The sequence below is a fragment of the Hyla sarda genome, unplaced genomic scaffold, assembly GCF_029499605.1.
Source record: "Hyla sarda isolate aHylSar1 unplaced genomic scaffold, aHylSar1.hap1 scaffold_1664, whole genome shotgun sequence".
NCBI classification, from domain to species: domain Eukaryota; kingdom Metazoa; phylum Chordata; class Amphibia; order Anura; family Hylidae; genus Hyla; species Hyla sarda.
In genome coordinates this window covers 35,225-57,600 of record NW_026608303.1, presented here as the reverse complement: position 1 = coordinate 57,600, position 22,376 = coordinate 35,225, and the positions used below count along the sequence as shown (strand labels likewise).

The 22,376-nt window shown below is 40.4% G+C and overlaps 1 protein-coding gene across 1 annotated transcript in view; it reads right to left on the bottom strand.

Moving 5' to 3' along the window:
• Positions 1-10,985: 10,985 nt before the first annotated feature.
• LOC130311748 (synaptotagmin-13-like) overlaps positions 10,986-22,376 on the bottom strand; it is a 40,692-nt gene continuing 29,301 nt past the window's right edge. The window contains exons 5-6 of the mRNA XM_056552515.1: positions 14,690-14,816; positions 10,986-12,020 (exon numbers count right to left, since the gene is read on the bottom strand). Coding sequence (XP_056408490.1) covers positions 11,713-12,020; positions 14,690-14,816 — 435 coding nt within the window. The 3' untranslated portion in view covers positions 10,986-11,712. The remainder of the gene's footprint in view (positions 12,021-14,689; positions 14,817-22,376) is intronic.

The window sequence follows — 22,376 nt, the reverse complement described above, 5'->3', positions numbered from 1 at the left end:
AGTATATATATATATATATATATTATTTATTTTTTTATTATTTTTATATATATATATATATTTATATATATATATTTATTTTTATTTTTTATTTTTTTCAAATTAATTGGGCCTTGGTACATGGGGGAAAGTTTAGAAAGTTAATTAAAAAAAAAATAAAAAATATATATATATATATATATATACTGTGTGTGTAAGTGTATGCATATATATATATATATATATATATATATATATATATTATTTTTATTTTATATATATTTTTTATTAACTTTCTAAACTTTTCCCCATGTACCAAGGTCCAATTAATTTGAAAAAAAGATATATATATATATATATATATATATATATATATTACAAACAAAAAGCTTTATAATAAAATAAATGTATATAAATCTAACAAACTCCTCTGGAGACGTCCCCTCAAATCTCTCAAAACATTTTATTAATTTTGTATTTTTTTTTTACCTGTTTTCCTTTGTCCAGACAGCACTTTATTGTTGCTGTGTGACCTCACTATAGTTGTAACACAGATGAAGCAGTTCTCCGTATAATGTTATGTACACCCAAATTTTATTTTTAAAATTTTTGTTCTTGTTTATTTTGTTATAATCTCCCTGTACTGGAAGTAAAAAAAAAATAAAAAAAAAATAAAAATAATTGTTAATTAAAAAGATAAATATATAAAAAAACAGTTTTCTGAGAAGGTCTGTGTCTGTGTGTGTTTTTGTCACGACTCAGCGCTCGGTTTCCTCCTGGTAACACATGGTGGAGGATGTCACGTGGTTGCGGCGCGGATGGTGGTGGGCGATTGGACGCCGCTTTTTTTTTTTCACAGCTTGTACAGTGAGTTCTGGGAAAAGAATGGAGACAGATGGAAGTTTCTAAAAAAATTTAATAAAATAAATTCTAGCAAATTGCGGATATTTTTATACTATAGCACAGTATTTTCCAATCAGAGAGCCTACAGCTGTTGCAAAACTACAACTCCCAGCATGCCCAGACAGCCTTCGGCTGTCTGGGCTTGCTGGGAGTTGTAGTTTAGCAAAGGCTGGGGGCACCCTGGTTGGGAAACACTGGTCTAGATTGTTGTCTCCCAACCTGCTATTGCAAAACTACAATTCCCAGCATGCCCGGACAGTCAAACAAAGCAAAAAAGAAGAAAAAAATGGGAACATACACTTTATGGCAGTGTTTCCCAAACAGAAAGCCTCCAGCTGTTGCAAAACTACAACACCCAAAGATGGGGGTTGTAGTTTAGCAATACCTAGGGGCTCACTGTTAGGGGACTAAACTACTTCATGCACTTTATGGTTGCACTCACCAGTGGGAGAGCGCCCAAATATATACTAGTGCACTCGCCTCTGCTACATTATCATAGCTGGGTACAATTGCCTCCCCTACATTAACATAGCAGAACACACTCACCTCTGTTACATTAACATAGCAGAACACACTCACCTCTGTTACATTAACATAGCAGAACACACTCACCTCTGCTACATTAACATAGCAGAACACACTCACCTCTGTTACATTAACATAGCAGAACACACTCACCTCTGCTACATTAACATAGCAGAACACACTCACCTCTGCTACATTAACATAGCAGAACACACTCACCTCTGTTACATTAACATAGCAGAACACACTCACCTCTGTTACATTAACATAGCAGAACACACTCACCTCCGCTACATTAACATAGCAGAACACACTCACCTCCGCTACATTGACATAGCAGAACACACTCACCTCTGCTACATTAACATAGCAGAACACACTCACCTCCGCTACATTAACATAGCAGAACACACTCACCTCTGCTACATTGACATAGCAGAACACACTCACCTCAGCTACATTAACATAGCAGAACACACTCACCTCTGCTACATTGACATAGCTGAACACACTCACCTCTGCCACATTAACATAGCAGAACACACTCACCTCTGCCACATTAACATAGCAGAACACACTCACCTCTGCTACATTAACATAGCAGAACACATTCACCTCTGCTACATTAACATAGCAGAACACATTCACCTCTGCTACATTAACATAGCGGAACACACCCACCTCTGCTACATTAACATAGCAGAACACACTCACCTCTGCTACATTAACATAGCAGAACACACTCACCTCTGCTACATTGACATAGCAGAACACACTCACCTCTGCTACATTAACATAGCAGAACACACTCACCTCTGCTACATTAACTAGCAGAGCAAAATCGCCTCTGCTACATTAACATAGCAGGACGCACTGGTCACTGTTACATTGATGTAGTAGAGCCTAATTGCCTCTGCTATATTAACGGTGAAAGTTGTGGTAGCAGAAAAATAGGAGTTGTAGTAGTAGCAGTAGAATAGGAGTAGAAGTAGAATAAGAGTTGTAATAGTAGTAGCAGGAAGAGATAAATAGTAAAATGAGAGTTGGAGTAATAGTAGTAGTAGTAGCCCTGGTGGGTTTCTTAGTCCAGTGCTTCCCGACCATTGTGCCTCCAGCTGTTGCAAAATTACAACTCCCAGGATGCCCGGATAACCAGAGGCTTACCACGCTCCCTCCCTGCAAGATGAGCGGGGCCGACCAGCCAATCAGGTAGTGGGGGGGTTGTGTGCCACCCAGCCAATCAGGTAGTGGGGGGGTTGTGTGCCACCTAGCCAATCAGGTAGTGGGGGGGGGGGTTGTGTGTCACCCAGCCAATCAGGTAGTGGGGGGGGTTGTGTGCCACCTAGCCAATCAGGTAGTGGGGGTTGTGTGCTGCCCAGCCAATCAGGTAGTGGGGGTTGTGTGCCGCCCAGCCAATCAGGTAGTGAGGGTTGTGTGCCACCCAGCCAATCAGGTAATGGGGGTTGTGTGCTGCCCGGCCAATCAGGTAGTGGGAGTTGTGTGCCACCCAGCCAATCAGGTAGTATGGGGAGTGGCTGTGCTGAATGTAAAGAAACTGCGTGAAACCCTAGTGTGAATGAGCCCTTATCTGGAATCATCCTTAGCTTTCTGGTTCATGTTGAAGTAGTTATCCAGTGTCTGTTTCTTCCAAAAACAGCGCCACTCTGGTCCTCAGTTTGTCTACGGTATTGCAGCTCGGTTCCATTAAAGTTAATGGAGCTGAGTTGTAATACCACACACAACCTGAGGACAGGGGTGGCGCTGTTTCTAGAGGAAATTCATATATAATAGACCCTTTAAATCCCAAACGGCTGGACATTTGTGAGGTTCATCCTGCCCATTGTTCCTGTTCCGTTGTCACCTGTTAAAAAAGTGTTTCCCAACCAGGGTGCCTCCAGCTGTTGCAAAGCTACAACTCCCAGCATGCCCGGACAGCCGAAGGCTGTCCGGGCATGCTGGGAGTTGTAGTTTTGCCACAGCTGGAGGTACCCTGGATGGGAAACACTGATATGCAGTATTGGCTGCTATTTCGAGTAAACGATAACATCGTCCCTAATGAGGTCGCTCGCTCGGTGCGCACATCCAGGCTGCAGTCATGTTCGTGTGTTGTGCCTGGTTTTCTAATGAGCGGCCGCTTGCATCACTGTTTCCATGGCGACACATCTTTGATGTTTTTTTTTCCCCTTTCCTCAAGCGAGCAATCCGTTTTTCATTTCCTGCGCAATGCATGTTCCTTTGGAAATCGATGTATCATCCGCCTCATCCCGTGAACGTAAAGGAGATGGGTCACCAGAAAGTGACCTATTGTTCCCATCTAGTTTTTACGCAAAAAACATATTTTGAAAGAACCCAATTGCGGATCCGCAACTTCTCATACGGTTTCACCACCTTTTAGGTTTATCTTTCTTTAATCTATGTTGTAGAGTCCATTTAAAGGGGCACTCCGCCCCTAGACATCGTTCCCAGTGGCAACCCCCCCCCCCCCCCCCCGTGCGCGATCAGACGTCTTATCCCCATACAATGTCTAGGGGCGGAGTACCCCTAAATTTAATTGATGTAGTGTTGGTAAGTGACCTCCGTCTGTCCTCTCAGCCGAACGGGCGCGGTGGTCCCGAATGGCCCCGTGAGCTAACCGGCATTCATTTTTGCCACATTTAGATGCCGCGATCAACATTGATCGCGGCATCTAAAGGTTCAATGCCGGACATCGGGCCGAGCGGCCGATGTAGGTCAGGGGTCAAGTCCTGGGAAAAAAATCTTTGGGAACTCAAGGGCTGGTCCTGCTAATAAGAACGATGGGGGGGGGGGGGGGGGGGGAGATTTATCAAAACCTGTGCAGAGAAAAAGGCCGTCCGGTTGCCCGTAGCAACCAATCAGATCGCTTCTTTTATTTTTAACCAGACCTCTGCAAAATGAAAGAAGCCATCTGATTGGTTGCTATGGGCAACTGGGCAAATTTTCCTCTGCACAAGTTTTGATAAATCTTCCCCCCGATGTTCCTGCTATGGAAAAAGTGCAGGAACCCAGTTCCTATGCGCTCCTGCAGGACTTGAGCCCTGCTGTAGGTCCTGGCTTCAGATAGCGAGCTTCATACAGCCGGTACCTTTTTTTAAGGGGTTAAAGTGAGGTGAAGATCCTGATGGCCGCACACACATACCCTGGACCTTCAGGAGGGACATCCTAAAAGGGCACTACGGGCGCTCAATACCTGGTAGCAAAGTGCATGATGGGAAGTCCCAGGACTATAACTGACCATGGATCTTCTAGTCATAGGATTAACCCTTTAATTTCTTAGACTCCATGTATATCCCTACATTCAGTGAAGGACTGAACTCAGCCATCTTCACCATAGATCAGTGTTTCCCAACCAGGGTGCCTCCAGCTGTTTAAAGGGGTACTCCCATGGAAAAGTTTTTTTGTTTTTTTTTAAATCAACTGGTGCCAGAAAGTTAAACAGATTTGTAAATCACTTCTATTAAAAAATCTTAATCCTTCCAGTACTTTTTAGGGGCTGTATACTAAAGAGAAATCCAAAAAAGAAATGCATTTCCTCTGATGTCATGACCACAGTGCTCTCTGCTGACCTCTGCTGTCCATTTTAGGAACTGTCCAGAGCAGCATATGTTTGCTATGGGGATTTTCTCCTACTCTGGACAGTTCTTAAAATGGACAGCAGAGGTCAGCAGAGAGCACTGTGGTCATGACATCAGAGGAAATGCATTTCTTTTTTGGATTTCTCTTTAGTATACAGCCCCTAAAAAGTACTGGAAGGATTAAGTTTTTTTTTTTTATAGAAGTGATTTACAAATCTGTTTAACTTTCTGGCATCAGTTTATAAAAAAAAAAAAAAAAAGTTTTCCACGGGAGTACCCCTTTAAGAACTACAACTCCCAGCATGCCCGGACAGCCTCCGGCTGTCCGGGCATGCTGGGAGTTGTAGTTTTCCAACGTCTGAAGGCACCCTGGTTGGGAAACACTGCCATAGATTGTCATTAAACCCCTTTACCATACAACACAGGGACACAGTAGTTTCACGTGTTTATTGTTGACCATGCAGAAGTTCTTCACAATGACACACAAGGAGAGAAAAACGAAACAGATAAGACATAACCCACATGCACGCGTCTCCGCTCCTCCTTACCTCCCCTCTTATGGCTTTACATTCCGGAGAACCATAAAGACAAAAATCCCAACACGACATCAACGTTTTTCTTTAGTTTAATGTCCATATTGAAGTGCTGTAAAGTGTGATTTACTGTAAAAAAAAAATTGACCACTCACAAAGCTTAAAGGGGTACTCCACTGGATAACTTATTTCTTGTTTTTTTTATTTATTTTTTATAAATCAACTGGTGCCAGAAAGTTAAACAGATTTGTAAATGACTTCTATTAAAAAATCTTAATCATTCCATTACTTATCAGCTGCTATATGTTCCACAGGAAGTTGTTTCCTTTTTGAATTTCCTTTCTGTCTGCCCACAGTGCTCTCTGCTGACACCTCTGTCCATGTCAGGAACTGTCCAGAGTAGGAGCAAATCCCCATAGAAAACATATCCTGCTCGGGACAGTTCCTGACATGGACAGAGGTGTCAGCAGAGAGCACTGTGGTAAGAGAGAAAGGAAATTCAAAAAGAAAAGAACTTCCTGTGGAGCATACAGCAGCTGTTAAGTACTGGAAGGATTAAGATTTTTAAATAGAAGTAATTTACAAATCGTTTTAACTTTCTGGCATCAGTTGAAAGTAAAAAATAAATAAATAAATAAAGTTATCCAGTGGAGTACCACTTTAAAGGGCATCTCCGCCTTTTTGAACCCTGATTTCTCTAAGAGCCAACTTTATGGGCCGAGCAATATTCCTATGTATCTTTAAAGTGGCTGGAGTTAAAGGGGTTATCCAGGGACAAACTTTTTTTTTATATATAAACTGGCTCCAGAAAGTTAAACAGATTTGTAAATTACTTCTATTAAAAAATCTTAATCCTTTCAGTACTTATGAGCTGCTGAAGTTGAGTTATTCTTTTCTGTCTAAGTGCTCTCTGATGACACGTGTCTCGGGAACCGCCCAGTTTAGAAGCAAATCCCCATAGCAAACCTCTTCTACTCTGTGCAGTTCGCGAGACAAGCAGAGGTGTCAGCAGAGAGCACTGTTGCCAGACAGAAAAGAACAACTCAACTTCAGCAGCTGATAATCATTGAAAGGATTAAGATTTTTTAATAGAAGTCATTTACAAATCTGTTTAACTTTCTGGAGCCAGTTGATATTACAAAAAAAAGTTTTTTCCTGGAACAACCCTTTAAATTTTCCTGTTACAGAGCTCCGAGTCCTCTGCATTAATATTTATGAAATTATTAATGACTTCAGCCACCACTAGGTGGAGCTTACTGTATGCTCAGTTATTATGTACGCGTTAGGGGCCTAAGCTCTGCCAAGATGATAGGAAGTGATTACATGCTAGATGACACCTCCTACAATGGCGAGGATCAGAAATAACTCAGATCCTAGCCATTTGACCTATTAGATGCCACAGTCAATAGTGATAAGCTATAAGACAGAAGGGTTTACTGAGTTACATTACAACTGGAGCCTACTGAAGACCTGTCTGGAGGCTCTTATTGCACTCTATCAGAGAGGTAAAAAAAAAGTGCGGAAAAGTGCAAAAAGTGCAAATTATTAAAATTTTACATTTAAAAATTATAATAATTTTATATACACTGCTCAAAAAAATAAGGGAACACTAAGATAACACATCCTAGATCTGAATGAATGAACTAATCGTATGAAATACTTTCCTCTTTACATAGTTGAATGCGCTGACAACAAAATCCCACAAAAATTATCAAATTTATCAACCCATGGAGGTCTGGATATGGAGTCACACTCAAAATCAAAGTGGAAAACCCCACTACAGGCTGATCCAACTTTATGTAATGTCCTTAATACAAGTCACAATGAGGCTCAGTAGTGTGTGTGGCCTCCACGTGCCCGTATGACCTCCCTACAACGCCTGGGCATGCTCCTGATGAGGTGGAGGATGGTCTCCTGAGGGATGTCCTCCCAGACCTGGACTAAAGCATCCGCCAACTCCTGGACAGTCTGTGTTGGATGGAGCGAGATGTCCCAGATGTGCTCAATCGGTTTCAGGTCTGGGGAACGGGCGGTCAGTCCATAGCCTTCCTTCCTCTTGCAGGAACTGCTGACACACTCCAGCCAAATGAGGTCTAGCATTGTCTTGTATTAGTAACCCAGGGCCAACCGCACCAGCATATGGTCTCACAAGGGGTCTGAGGATCTCATCTCGGTACCTAATGGTAACCATTACTGACCCAAACCGGTCATGCTGGAGGATGTTGCAGGCAGCAGATCGTTCTCCACGGCGTCTCCAGACTCAGTCACGTCTGTCACATGTGCTCAGTGTGTTTTTTGATTTTCCATTCTATTCTCCTTAAAATGTTTCTAAAATTTTTCAGTACATTACATAATAGGACAATGAGACATACAATTTGTCCTGCAAAAAAAGCCTGCATCTAGCTATGTCGATGAAAAAAAAAAAAAGGATTAAAAGCATATAAGCTTCCCACCCCCCAAAAAAGGCAGTCAGAAATTGCTACATTTTTTAAGAGAAGTGTCCTCAAAATGCAGTTAGTGTAGGTAGAATAGGAGGTGCAAAATGCCCATTGTGCAGAATGCAAGACAAGTTGGGGGGTGGATTTGTAGGTTAGACAAGTTGGGGGGGGGGTGGAATTGTAGGTTAGACAAGTTGGGGGGTGGAGTTGTAGGTTAGACAAGTTGGGGGGTGGAGTTGTAGGTTAGACAAGTTGGGGGGTGGAGTTGTAGGTTAGACAAGTTGGGGGTGGAGTTGTAGGTTAGACAAGTTGGGGGGGAGTTGTAGGTTAGACAAGTTGGGGGGTGGAGTTGTAGGTTAGACAAGTTATGGGGTAGAGTTGTAGGTTAGACAAGTTGGGGGGTGGAGTTTTAGGTTAGACAAGTTGGGGGGTGGAGTTGTAGGTTAGACAAGTTGGGGGTGGAGTTGTAGGTTAGACAAGTTGGGGGTGGAGTTGTAGGTTAGACAAGTTATGGGGTGTAGTTGTAGATTAGACAAGTTATGGGGTGTAGTTGTAGATTAGACAAGTTATGGGGTGTAGTTGTAGGTTAGACAAGTTATGGGGTGGAGTTGTAGGTTAGACAAGTTATGGGGTGTAGTTGTAGATTAGACAAGTTATGGGGTGTAGTTGTAGGTTAGACAAGTTATGGGGTGGAGTTGGGAGGGTGGAGTTTTAGGTTAGACAAGTTGGGGGTGGAGTTGTAGGTTAGACAAGTTGGGTGGTGGAGTTGTATGTTAGACAAGTTGGGGGGTGGAGCTGTAAACTGCTAGGTGAGTTTATGGATTATTGTCCTGTCAGTCATCAGCTCTCTTCTAATCAAATCGCTGGTAGAACTGCTCAGCAATCCTGATTGAGGAAAAATTGCTGATTCAGTTCAGAAGCCCCTCCCATGAGGAGCCTGCCTTTCTGCTCTGCAAAGGTTGGACTACTTTAGGCATCTTATTGAAGCCCAAATGCTACTGTATCATGACTGAGGTGTGTTCCAGTATTTTCGATCAGATGAATGGACATTTTGGAAAAAAAATTTGTTTGACTGTATTTAACAATATTTTGTTGGTTTTTGACTTTCGACCCCATGTCTGAAGGAAAGTGGAGACTATGGTGCTGGTGGAACAAGATTGTGCTCAACGTCTCAGCTTATAATAACTGTAACATATTCTGCATCTCATTCTTAGGTTTAAAGTCGTCTTTTATGCAACAACTCATGGGGCAAAAATATAAACTCTTATTTTATTTTTATACCTAATTTCTTCAATTGACCATTTGGTGAAAAAATAAAGTCTTCTTGAATTTACATGCAATTTTGTCAACATAATAATAATTAAAAAAATTTTTAAATCTAAACATTTTAAAATAATCTCTTGAAGTTCAGGGATAACATTTTGTGATTTGTTTTTGTTTATTTATTTATGTATTTTAAGATGATGTTGATACAATTTTTAAATATTGGAAATGTATCCAAATGTAAATGGTTCTGGTTGGAGGATATAAATTCAGAACCCCCATCATGTATTTACCTAGTATAGAGAGTGCCCACAATAAGACCAAGAATAGAGCTGTAATGTAATCCTATGGCTCCTCCCACAAGGAACAGTTATAATGTTTAGCTATGGGGTCAGCATAAAAATTAGGACTAGTGTCCGCACTCATTAGGCCTAATAAACATGCTCTACCCTTGTTAAAGGGCTATTCCAGGAAAAAAACTTTTTTTTTCTTTATATCAACTGGCTCCAGAAAGTTAAACAGATTTGTAAATTACTTCTATTAAAAAATCTTAATCCTTTCAATAATTATCAGCTGCTGAAGTTGAGTTGTTGTTTTCTGTCTGGCAACAGTGCTCTCTGCTGACATCTCTGCTTGTCTCGGGAACTGCACAGAGTAGAAGAGGTTTGCTATGGGGATTTGCTTCTAAACTGGGCGTTTCCCGAGACTGGTGTCATCAGAGAGCACTTAGACAGAAAAGAACAACTCAACTTCAGCAGCTCATAAGTACTGAAAGGATTAAGATTTTTTAATAGAAGTAATTTACAAATCTGTTTAACTTTCTGGAGCCAGTTGATATATAAAAAAAAGTTTTCCCCTGGATAACCCCTTTAAGTCACAACAGGAGGCTTACTATGGGTCTGTTGCCCACTGACCTTAGGCAGGGCCGGTGCTTCCATTAGGCAGCTTAAGCAGCTGCTTTAGGGCGCCAAGCTGGTAGGGGGGTGGAAAAATCAGAATTCTCAACCACTCACTGGTAGGAGAATTGGACACTTTACTTTGGACGGGCATTGGGACTGTATCGCCGTCGTGCTTAGGGGAGAGGCAAGTGATTGTGGTGGGGTCTGTTGGGGGCACCGAATTGCTTCTTTGCCTGTGTAGTCAAAATTCCTTTCACCAACCCTGACCTCAGGAGCCGAGGCTGCTAAAAATGATACATTATTATGTTTTAAACAACAGAAACCACTCTGATGACTCTGTTCTTCGCTTTTGGCATCATATACTACAAGTCCATGAATTTCTCCATATATATAAACAGTGATGGGACTTAAAGGGGTACTCCCCTGGAAAGCTTTTTTTTTTTTTTTTTTTAAATCAACTGGTGCCAGAATGTTAAACAGATTTGTAAATTACTTCTAATAAAAAATCTTAATCCTTCTAGTACTTATCAGCTTCTATTTGCTCCACAGGAAGTTATTTATTTTTTTTTGGAATTTCCTTTTCTGTCTGACCACAGGGCTCTCTGCTGACACCTCTGTCCATTTTAGGAACTGTCTGGAGACAGGAGAAGTTTGCTATGGGGATTTGCTCCTACTCTGGACAGTTCCTAAAATGAACAGAAATGTAGGCAGAGAGCGCTGTGGTCAGACAGAAAGGAAATTGAAAAGGAAAAGAACTTCCTGTGGATCATACAGCTGCTGATTAGTACTGGAAGGATTAAGATTTTTAAATAGAAGTAATTTACAAATCTGTTTAACTCTCTGGCACCAGTTGATTGAAATATTTTTTTTTTCCAGGGGAGTACTCCTTTAAAGGGGTAATCCGGCGCAAAGACATCTTATCCCCTATCCGAAGGATAGGGGATAAGATGCCTGATTGCGGGGGTCTCGCCGCTGGAGACCCCCGTGATTTTCCACGCTGCACCCCATTAGAATCAGCCTCCATAGCGTGCTCGCTCTGGGTCCGATTACTGGCGATCACGGGGACGGAGCATTGTGACGTCACGGCTCCGCCCCCGCAATGCAAGCCTATGGGAGGGGGGCGTGATTCTAATGAGGTGTGGCGTGGAAGATAACGGGGGTCCCCAGCAGCGGGACCCCCACGATCAGGCATCTTATCCCCATTTCTTTTGGATAGGGGATAAGATGTCTTAGCGCCGGAGTACCCCTTTAAAGGGGTACTGCACTGCCCCAGTGTTCGGAACATTTCGTGGGGGGTCTTGACATAATGGCCATGCCACACCCCCTCAATGCAAGTCTATGTGAGGGGGCGTGACGTCAGTCACGCCCCCTCCCATAGGCTTGCGTTGAGGGGGGTGTGACATGACATCACAAGGGGCATGGCCGTGACTTGACGACCCCTGCAGCCTGCGCTCAAAGTTCGGAACTAAGGGGAGTACCCCTTTAAGAAAGTGCTTTGAGGGTCCAGGAATGACCAGATGAGATGACACCATGACAGGACCTGGTCCACATATGATTTGGTGCTGGTTGAGGATGGTTCTCACGGGAGCAAACGGTGCCACATTGCTATTTGTCTCCTGGGATTACTTATCATTTCTTGCCAGTGATTCTTTCCTGCGCCAGTCCGATCTGACCCCAGATAACAGGAGCCCAGGGTACCACTAGGTCCTCCGGAAGGTTCTTGACTGAGCATCTCCATCTCTACTCTGACCTCTCCCAGGATTTCGGGAGGAACCTCAAACATGATCATCTCATTCCAGACAGGGTTGATTTTGTGTTTCGCCCTTTTGCTTTGCTTCCTCTTGAGCTTCTGCATCTGGTGCAGCAGAGTGACCTTCACGTACAGATCTAACAAAGAGACACAGGTAAGTATGGGGACTTAAAGGGGTTATCCAGGAAAAAAAAAAATGTTTTTATATATATATAAACTGGCTCCAGAAAGTGAAACCGATTTGTAAATTACTTCTATTAAAAAATCTTAATCCTTTCAGTACTTATGAGCTGCTGAAGTTGAGTTGTTCTTTTCTGTCAAAGTGCTCTCTGATGACACGTGTCTCAGGAACCGCCCAGTTTAGAAGCAAATGCCCAATAGCAAACCTCTTCTACTCTGTGCAGTTCCCGAGACAGACAGAGGTGTCAGCAGAGAGCACTGTTGCCAGACAGAAAAGATCAACTCAACTTCAGCAGCTGATAATTATTGAAAGGATTAAGATTTTTTAATAGAAGTAATTTAAAAATCTGTTTAACGCTCTGGAGCCAGTATACATATATATATATATATATATCTACCCCGGTAGAAAACTATTTTTTCATTATTTTTTTTTCAAATCAACCGGTCCCAGAAAGTTATTTGTAATTTGCTTCTATAAAAAAAATCTTAATCCTTCCAGTACTTATTAGCTGCTGAATACTACAGAGGAAGTTGTGTAGTTCTTTCCAGTCTGACCACAGTGCTCTCGGCTGACACTTCCGTCGATGTCAGGAATAGTGATGAGCGGCAGGGGCCATATTCGAATTTGCGATATTTCGTGAATATATTGACGATTCTTCGTCCCATGTTCGCGAAATTCGCATATTTGCTATGTTCGTTCACTTTCTTTTTTGCATAAAATTACCATTAAAATTTGCATGTGAAAAAAACACAAAAAAAAGAATATTTGTCATTACGAATATATAGCACTATATTCTAAATATTCGCGAAATTGCGTATAAAATAAAAATTCGCATTATGAATATTCGTGCTCAAAACTGGTCAGGAACTGTCCAGAGCAGGAGAGGTTTGCTATGGGAATTTGATCCTGCTCTGGACAGTTCCTGACACAGACAGAGGTGTCAGCAGAGAGCACTGTGGTCAGGCTGGAAAGAACTACACAATTTACTCTGGAGTATACAGCAGCTGATAAGTACTGGAAGGATTAAGATTTTTCAATAGAAGTAATTTACAAATCTGTTTAACTTTCTGGAGCCAGTTGGTATGAAAACATTTTTTCCACTGGGGTACCCCTTTAAAGGGGTACTCTGGAGAAAAAGAAACAATTTTTCGAATCAATTGGTCACAGAAAGTTATACAGATTTGTCAATTAAAAAATGTTAATCCTTCCAGTACTTATCACCTGCTGTACACTACAGAGGAAGTCATGTAGTCTTTTCAGTCAGACACAATGAACTCTGCTGCCACCTCTGTCCATGTCAGGAAATGTCCAGAGCAGGAGAAAATCCCCATAGCCAAGCTCTCCTGCTCTGGACAGTTCCTAACACGGACAGAGGTGGCAGCAGAGAGCACTGTGTCTGACTGAAAAGACTACATGACTTCCTCTAAGGCATACAGCAGCTGATAAGTATTGGAAGGATGGCACCAGTTGATTTGAAATGTTTTCCCCCTCTGGAGTACCCCTTTAATATCCCATATGTATAACATTATCTGCAAAGTCCCTGAATCTATTTGTCCTTATATCTGGAGACTACTTTTACAGATGTGCCCCAAAAGCTTAGATCTATCTATGCAGCCTTCACCTGAGCTCCCACAATGCACTGCACCAAAATACAGTGTATTTAAAGCTGGGAATTGATGAGTTAGGGCAGTGTTTCCCAAGCACGGTGCCTCCAGCTGTTGCAAAACTACAACTCCCAGCATGCCCGGACAGCCAAAGGCTGGAGGCACCCTGGTCGGGAAACACTGATTTAAGGTATGTCCAGACATACTGTGTATTTTATGCATTATTCAGCTTGCCCTATATTGACTTCGATAGCATAAAATCTGCAGCATGTAGAGTAGGTGTGAACATACCCTTATTAGGATACCCCTGTTCTTGACTCCAATACTACACTAAAAACTCTACTACTAACACTGGCACTTATTTGGCACTGCTATATGCTTGATGTAGAATTTGGGTACATTTTGCTCCACCTAGTGGTGACTGCATGCAGCAAGAATTCTCTCTCTCTCTCTCTCTCATTTTTTTTTTTTTCATTATTAAAGGGGTTGTCCAGTGAAAAATATCTTATCCCCTCTCTACAGGATAACTGATCGCAGTGGGGGGGGGGGGGGGGTTGGAGTTTGTCCCACCACTAGGATCCCTACAATCTCCAGAAGGGGGCCCCGGCTCTCGCAGAGAGCGCATGGTGTATGGGAGCGCCGAAGACACTTGAGCGCTGTAGTCAGGTAGCTTCAGCACTCCCATAGAAGTAAATGGAACACAGCATGTACTATCTCTGAGTGACGGGCTCCCGATTTAGAGATCGTGGGGTGTCCCGGTGGTCTGGCACCTCCCCCCCCCCAGACACTTATCCCTTATCTTGTGGATAGACCATGAATTATTATTATTAGGCTGGAAAACCCCTTTACTTAGAACAGGACCTATTTATTTATTTTTTGGGGTGAAACAGCGCCACTCTTGTTCACAGGCTTTGTCTGGTATTGCAGCCACTTCCTAAACATAGTGTTTTTTTTTCACCTTTGAACATCCCCAACTTAAAGGTATCATAGTATGGCCCGATATTGTCCACAGATCACATACCTTTGCCCATGAGGTCGTTGTTTGGATCAGAATGTATATTTCGGGCTTTTATCAGCACCACAATGAGGCGATTGGCAGCCGGGAGATAACTCATAGACAGGAGGACTTCACCGTACGAGTCTGCATCCTGAGGACGACAACATACGCTATAACCACTTTACTGTATTTATGACATAGCTACAAATATTCTAAATAAATTAATAAATAATAAATAAAATAATGACTCCAAAACTCCACTAAACCGTATAAAGGCTCTATATGGATTGTATTATTTGTATAATGCTTGGTTGCCTTACTTGGGCACTATATGATTGTATTATATTGGCTCTGTATGATTGTATTATTGGTACACTGGATGGCGGCATTATTTGAGTACTGTGTGACTGCATATTTTTTTTTTTTTTTTAGCACTATAAGACTAAATTGGCAGTGTATGGTTGTATTATTATGGCAGGGTATAGTTGTATTATCTTGCCACTGCTTGAATTGTTTGTACACTGTATGACGGTACTATATTTGTATTATTTATTTACTGTAATTGTTTTTTTTTTAGCAATATATGATTGTATTATTTATTTACAATATAGGATTGTATTATTTATTTACAATATATGATTGCATTATTTATTTACAATATATGATTGTATTATTTATTTACAATATATGATTGTATTATTTATTTACAATATATGATTGTATTATTTATTTACAATATATGATTGTATTATTTATTTACAATATATGATTGTATTATTTATTTACTGTAATTGTTATTTTAGCAATATATGATTGTATTATTTATTTACAATATATGATTGTATTATTTATTTACAATATATGATTGTACTATTTATTTACAATATATGATTGTATTATTTATTTGCAATATATGATTGTATTATTTATTTACAATATATGATTGTACTATTTATTTACAATATATGATTGTATTATTTATTTACAATATATGATTGTATTTTTTATTTACAGTATATGATTGTATTATTTATTTACAATATATGATTGTATTATTTATTTACAATATATGATTGTATTATTTATTAAATATATAACTGTTAAGTGAGCATTGTATGGTTGTATTATTTGGGCACTGTATGATGGCATTATCTTAGTTCTTCATGCTTGTATTATTTATACACTTTGTGGCTCTGTTGTTTAAAGGGGTACTCCGATGAAAAACTTTTTTTTTTTTAATCAACTGGTGCCAGAACGTTAAACAGATTTGTAAATTACTTCTTTAAAAAAAATCTTAATACTTCCAGTGCTTATTATCTGCTGAATACTACAGAGGAAATGGTTTTCTTTTTGGAACACAGAGCTCTCTGCAGACATCACAAGCACAGTGCTCTCTGCTGACACCTCTGTCCATTTTAGGAACTGTCCAGAGCAGCATATGTTTGCTATGGGGATTTTCTCCTACTCTGGACAGTTCTTAAAATGGACAGAAATGTCAGCAGAGAGCACTGTGCTCGTGATGTCAGGAGAGAGCTCTGTGTTCCAAAAAGAAAACAATTTCTTCTGTAGTATTCAGCAGCTAATAAGCACTGGAAGGATTAAGATTTTTTAATAGAAGTAATTTACAAATCTGTTTAACTTTCTGGCACCAGTTGACTTAAAAAAAAAGTTTTCCACGGGAGTACCCCTTTAAATGAACTGGTGCCAGAAAGTTAAACAGATTTGTAAATGACTTAAAAAAAAAAAAAAAATAAAAATCTTTATCCTTCCAGTACTTATTAGCAGCTGTATGCTACAGAGGAGATTCTTTGCTTTTTTCATTTCTTTTTTGTCTTGTCCACAGTGCTCTCTGCTGACACCTCGTGTCAGGAATTGTCCAGAGCAGCATAGGTTTGCTATGAGGATTTTCTCCTGCTCTGGGCAGTTCTTGATACGGGCATAAGGTGTCAGCAGAGAGCACTGTGGACAAGACAAAAAAGAAATTTGAAAAGCAAATAATTTCCTCTGTAACATACAGCTGCTAAAAAGTGCTGGAAGGATAAAGATTTTTAAATAGAAGTCATATACATATCTGTTTAACTTTCTGGCACCAGTTGATTAAAAAAAAAAAAAAAAATATATGTTTTCCACCGGAGTACCCCTTTAAGCACTGTGTGATTGTATTATTTGGATATTCATGATTGCATTATCTTGGCAAAGCATGTTGGTATTATTTGGGCACCACATGATTGCATTATTTGGACACTATACAATCGTTAGTGTTGAGCGGCATAGGCCATATTCGAATTCGCGAATATTCGCGAATATATGGACGAATATTCGTCATATATTCGCGAATATTCGCATATTCGTTATATTCTCGTTCTATTTTCGCATATGCGAAAATACGTGTATGCGAAAATTAGTATATGTGAAAATTCGCATATGCGAAAATTAACATATACTGATTTTCGCATATGCGCATTTTCGCACGCCAGTCTCATACAGTGGTATTACAGCCTTCTTTACACCACACAAGCTGGAAGCAGAGAGGGATGATCACTGTGATGTGTACTGTGAAGAAAAAAAAAAAAAAAAAAAAACGAATATTCGTAATTACGAATATATAGCGCTATATTCGTGAAATTCGCGAATTCGCGAATATGCGATATTCGCGAATAATATTCGCATTGCGAATATTCGCGAGCAACACTAACAATCGTGTTATCTTGGCACTGTTTCTTTGTATTATTTGGACATTGTACTTCACCACCGTATGACTGTATTATTTGGGCACTATATGGTTGCATTATTTGGGCACTGTTTGATTGTATTATTTACTCACTGTATGATTTGGACCCTGTATGGTAGTATTACCTGAGCACTGTTTGATTGCATTATTTATTTACTGTATAATCGTATTGTTTGGGCACTGTTTGATTGTATTATTTATTCACTGTATGACAATTACTACTATTTGAGCACTGTATGATTACATTATTTGGCCATTGTAATACTTGGGCACTGTACATTGTATTATCTTGGCACTGTATAATTGTATTATTTAGGCACTGTATGGTTGTATTATGGGTCCTGTTTCATTGTAATATTTGGCATTGTATGACTGTGTTATTTGGACACGGTACAATCGCGTTATCTTGACCTATTTGATAATATTATTTGGACATTGTATGACTATATTATTTTGCCACTGTATGACCGTATTATTTAGGCACTGCATGGTTGAGTTATGGGCACTGTATGACCGTATTATTTGTGCACTGTCTGGTTCAGTTATGGGCACTGTATGGCCGTATTATTTGGGCACTATATGGTTGTTCTATGGGCACTGTATGACCATATTATTTGGGCACTGTATGACCGTATTATTTGTGCACTGTATGGTTCAGTTATGGGCACTGTATTGGGCACTGTATGATTGTGCTATGGGCACTGTATGACTATATTATTTGGGCACTGTACGGTTCAGTTATGGGCTGGTTATGCTATGGGCACTGTATGACTGTATTATTTGTACACTGTATGGTTCAGTTATGGGCTGGTTATGCTATGGGCACTGTATGACTGTATTATTTGGGCCTTGTATGACCGTATTATTTGTGCACTGTCTGGTTCAGTTATGGGGACTGTATGGCCGTATTATTTGGGCACTATATGGTTGTTCTATGGGCACTGTATGACCATATTATTTGGGCACTGTATGACCATATTATTTGTGCACTGTATGGTTCAGTTATGGGCACTGTATGACCATATTATTTGGGCACTGTACGGTTCAGTTATGGGCACTGTATGAACATATTATTTAGGCACTGTATGGTTGAGTTATGGGCACTGTATGACCATATTATTTGGGCACTGTATGGTTGTGCTATGGGCACTGTATGACTGTATTATTTGGGCACTGTACGGTTCAGTTATGGGCGCTGTATGACCGTATTATTTGTACACTGTATGGTTCAGTTATGGGCTGGTTATGCTATGGGCACTGTATGACTGTATTATTTGGGCACTGTATGACCGTATTATTTGTACACTGTATGGTTCAGTTACGGGCACTTTAAAAACATATTATTTGGGCACTGTATGGTTATGCTATGGGCACTGCATGACTGTATTATTTGGGCACTGTATGGTTATGCTATGGGCACTGTATGACTGTATTATTTGGGCACTGTATAGTTGTGCTATGGGCACTGTATGACTATTATTTGGGCACTGTATAGTTGTGCTATGGGCACTGTATGACTGTATTATTTGGGCACTGTATAGTTGTGCTATGGGCACTGTATGACTGTATTATTTGGGCACTGTATAGTTGTGCTATGGGCACTGTATGACTATTATTTGGGCACTGTATGACTATTATTCGGGCACTGTATAGTTGTGCTATGGGCATTGTATGCCTGTATTATTTGGGCACTGTATAGTTGGGCTATGGGCACTGTATGACTGTATTATTTGGGCACTGTATGGTTATGCTATTTATTCACTGTATGATTTGAGCAGTGTATGGTAGTATTACCTGGGCACTGTTACACTGTTGCATTATTTATTCACTTATTTGACATTGTATGACTGTTATTTGAGCACTGTATTATATGTGCACTGTGTGATTAAATTATGTGGACAGTGTTATATTTGGGCACTGTATAATTGTATTATTTGGGCAGTGTTTGACTATATCATTTATTCACTGTATAACTGTATTATTCGGGCACCGTATGGTTGTATAATAGGCACAACCATAATGACTATAATTTGGGCGCTGTATAACTATTAATTGAACACTGTAGGACTATTATTTGTACACTCTATAAATATTATTTGAACACTGTAGGACTATTATTTGGGCACTGTATGACAATTTTTTATACACTGTGGGGGAAATTTATGAAAACCCGTCCAGAGGAAAAGTTGCTGAGTTGCCCATAGCAACCAATCAGATCACTTCTTTCATTTTTCACAGGCCTAAAGTTGCCCATAGCAACCAATCAGATCGATTCTTTCATTTTTCACAGGCCTAAAGTTGCCCATAGCAACCAATCAGATCGATTCTTTCATTTTTCAGAGGCCTAAAGGCCTCTGAAAAATGAAAGAAGCGATCTGATTGGTTGCTATGGGCAACTCAGCAACTTTTCGATAAATCTCCCCCTGTATGACTATTATATATACTGTACATTGTATAACTATTGTTTATACACTGTGGGGGAGATTTATCAAAACCTGTGTAGAGGAAGAGTAGTGCAGTTGCCCATAGCAACCAATCAGATTGCTTCTTTCATTTTTAAAGAGGCCTGTGAAAAATGAAAGATGCAATCTGATTGGTTGCTATGGGCAACTGCACCACTCTTCCTCTACACAGGTTTTGATAAATCTCCCCCTGTATGAAATTTTTTTTTTTTTTGGCACTGTATGACTATTATATATACTGTACATTGTATAACTATTGTTTATACACTGTATGACTATTATTTGTATGCTATATCATATGACTATTATTTTGGCACCGTGGGGGAGATGTATCAAAACCTGTCAAGAGGAAAAGTTGCCCAGTTGCTGAGTTGCCCATAGCAACCAATCAGATCGCTTCTTTCATTTTTAACAAGGCCTCTGCAAAATGAAAGTAGCGATCTGATTGGTTGCTATGGGCAAATGGGCAACTTTTCCTTTGCACAGGTTTTGATAAATCTCCCCCATATGACTATAATTTTTACCCTAAGGGGGGAGATTTATCAAAACCCGTCCAGAGGAAAAGTTGCTGAGTTGCCCATAGCAACCAATCAGACAGCTACTTTCATTTTGCAGAGGCCTTTTGAAAACTGAAAGAAGCGATCTGATTGGTTGCTATGGGCAACTCGGCAACTTTTCCTCTGGACGGGTTTTGATAAGGGTATGTTCACACTACGGAGTGTGAAGGGAATCTCCGCTCGCAGAATTCAGCGAGCGGAGATTCAGCCTGGCAGCCGGCGGCGGTGGTAGGACCGCGCGGCACTACGCCGTCACCATTAACGGACTTCCGCGCCACGAATGAACATGTTCTTTCTTTGCGCGAAACAATTTCAGCAGTGTGAACGGGTCTCGCGGAAGACCCATTCACAGAGATGCTACCGTTCACTGTGCGGACTTTTACTCGCGGGATTCCGCGGGGATTCCGCAGTGTGAACATACCCTAAATCTCCCCCTCGTATGACTATTATATGGGCACTCTATGATTGTATTGTATTATTTTACGGACTGCATCAATCCATATTGCAAACAACCCGACACAACCTAAGGCTGACCTTGAGTGTCCTCTAGTAAAAATCAAAAATTAGGAACTCAATTATTTTAACGTAAGTATCACTACAACCCCTCCCCCCCAAAAAAAAGACCCCCAAAATGTCCATATAGATGGAAATAAGCGTATATAAGTATCTCCTCTCATCTCGGTGCACAAAACCCATCTGGAAATTTCTCTCCAGTCTCGGTGAATTCCCTGACACCAGGAGGATATTAAGGTGGTGGGGAACATATGAGCAATGCTAAATATAGAAAGTCTTCATCCCCCCTCCTCCCTGCACTAGTGATTCAGTAATGATCTGCGCTGAAGGACTTCTCCAGGAGATCTCACGTGACGCCGGCGGCTGTAAACTAGGACATGCACTCAGGAGCCGCCGCAGATCGCATGCAGGATGATGTGACTCATAATTTGCTTATTATTTATTTTTAAAGGGGTATTCCAGAAACGAAAAAACTTTATATATATATATATATATATATATATATATATATATATATATATATCTCAACTGGCTCCAGAATGTTAAACAGATTTGTAAATTACTTCTATAAAAAAAAAAAAATAATCTTAATCCTTTCAGTACTTATCAGCTGCAGAAGTTGAGTTGTTCTTTTCTGTCTACGTGCTCTCTGATGACACCTGCCTCGGGAGCTGTCCAGAGTAGGAAGTCAATCCCCATAGCACACCTCTTCTATTCTGTGCAGTTCCCGAGACAAGCAGAGGTGTCAGCAGAGAGCACTGTTGGCAGACAGAAAAGAACAACTCAACTTCAGCAGCTGATAACTATTGGAAGGATTAAGATATTTTTTTTAATAGAAGTAATTTACAAATTTGTATAACTTTCCGGAGCCAGTTGATCTTAAAAATAAATAGTTTTTTTTCTTGAAATACCCCCTTTTTTTTTAATGTCTTTTATTTCGTTTTTTCGCTTTATTGCCTGGGAGATGATCTGTTGGAGTCATGCAAACTATTTTTCTGATATGTGTTATTGTTATTATTAATTATCATTAGTATTATTGTTGTTATTAATTTTAATATACACAGATGTAGCAGAGCTGGGTTTTGCGATCTGGCAGATCTCGTAGCTAGGAGGACAGATTTCCAGAATAAAACACTGCTATGAGGCTATAATGCAGCGTATCCCAACCAGTGTACCTCCAGCTGTTGCAAAACTACAACTCCCAGCATGCCGAAGGCTGTCCGGGCATGCTGGGAGTTGTAGTTTTGCAACAGCTGGAGGCACCCTGGTTAGTAAACGCTGCTATAGTGGGCCAGTTTAGTGGAACTTTCCATCCTATCTTTACAGCAGTACATTACAGTCAAGTCAATCGAATTTGATGGTAAAAGCGAACAGTGATGTTGTCATTATCCCTCCAGCCCACGCTATGACATCACCATACAGGACCTCCTCAAATAACCCCAGTACTC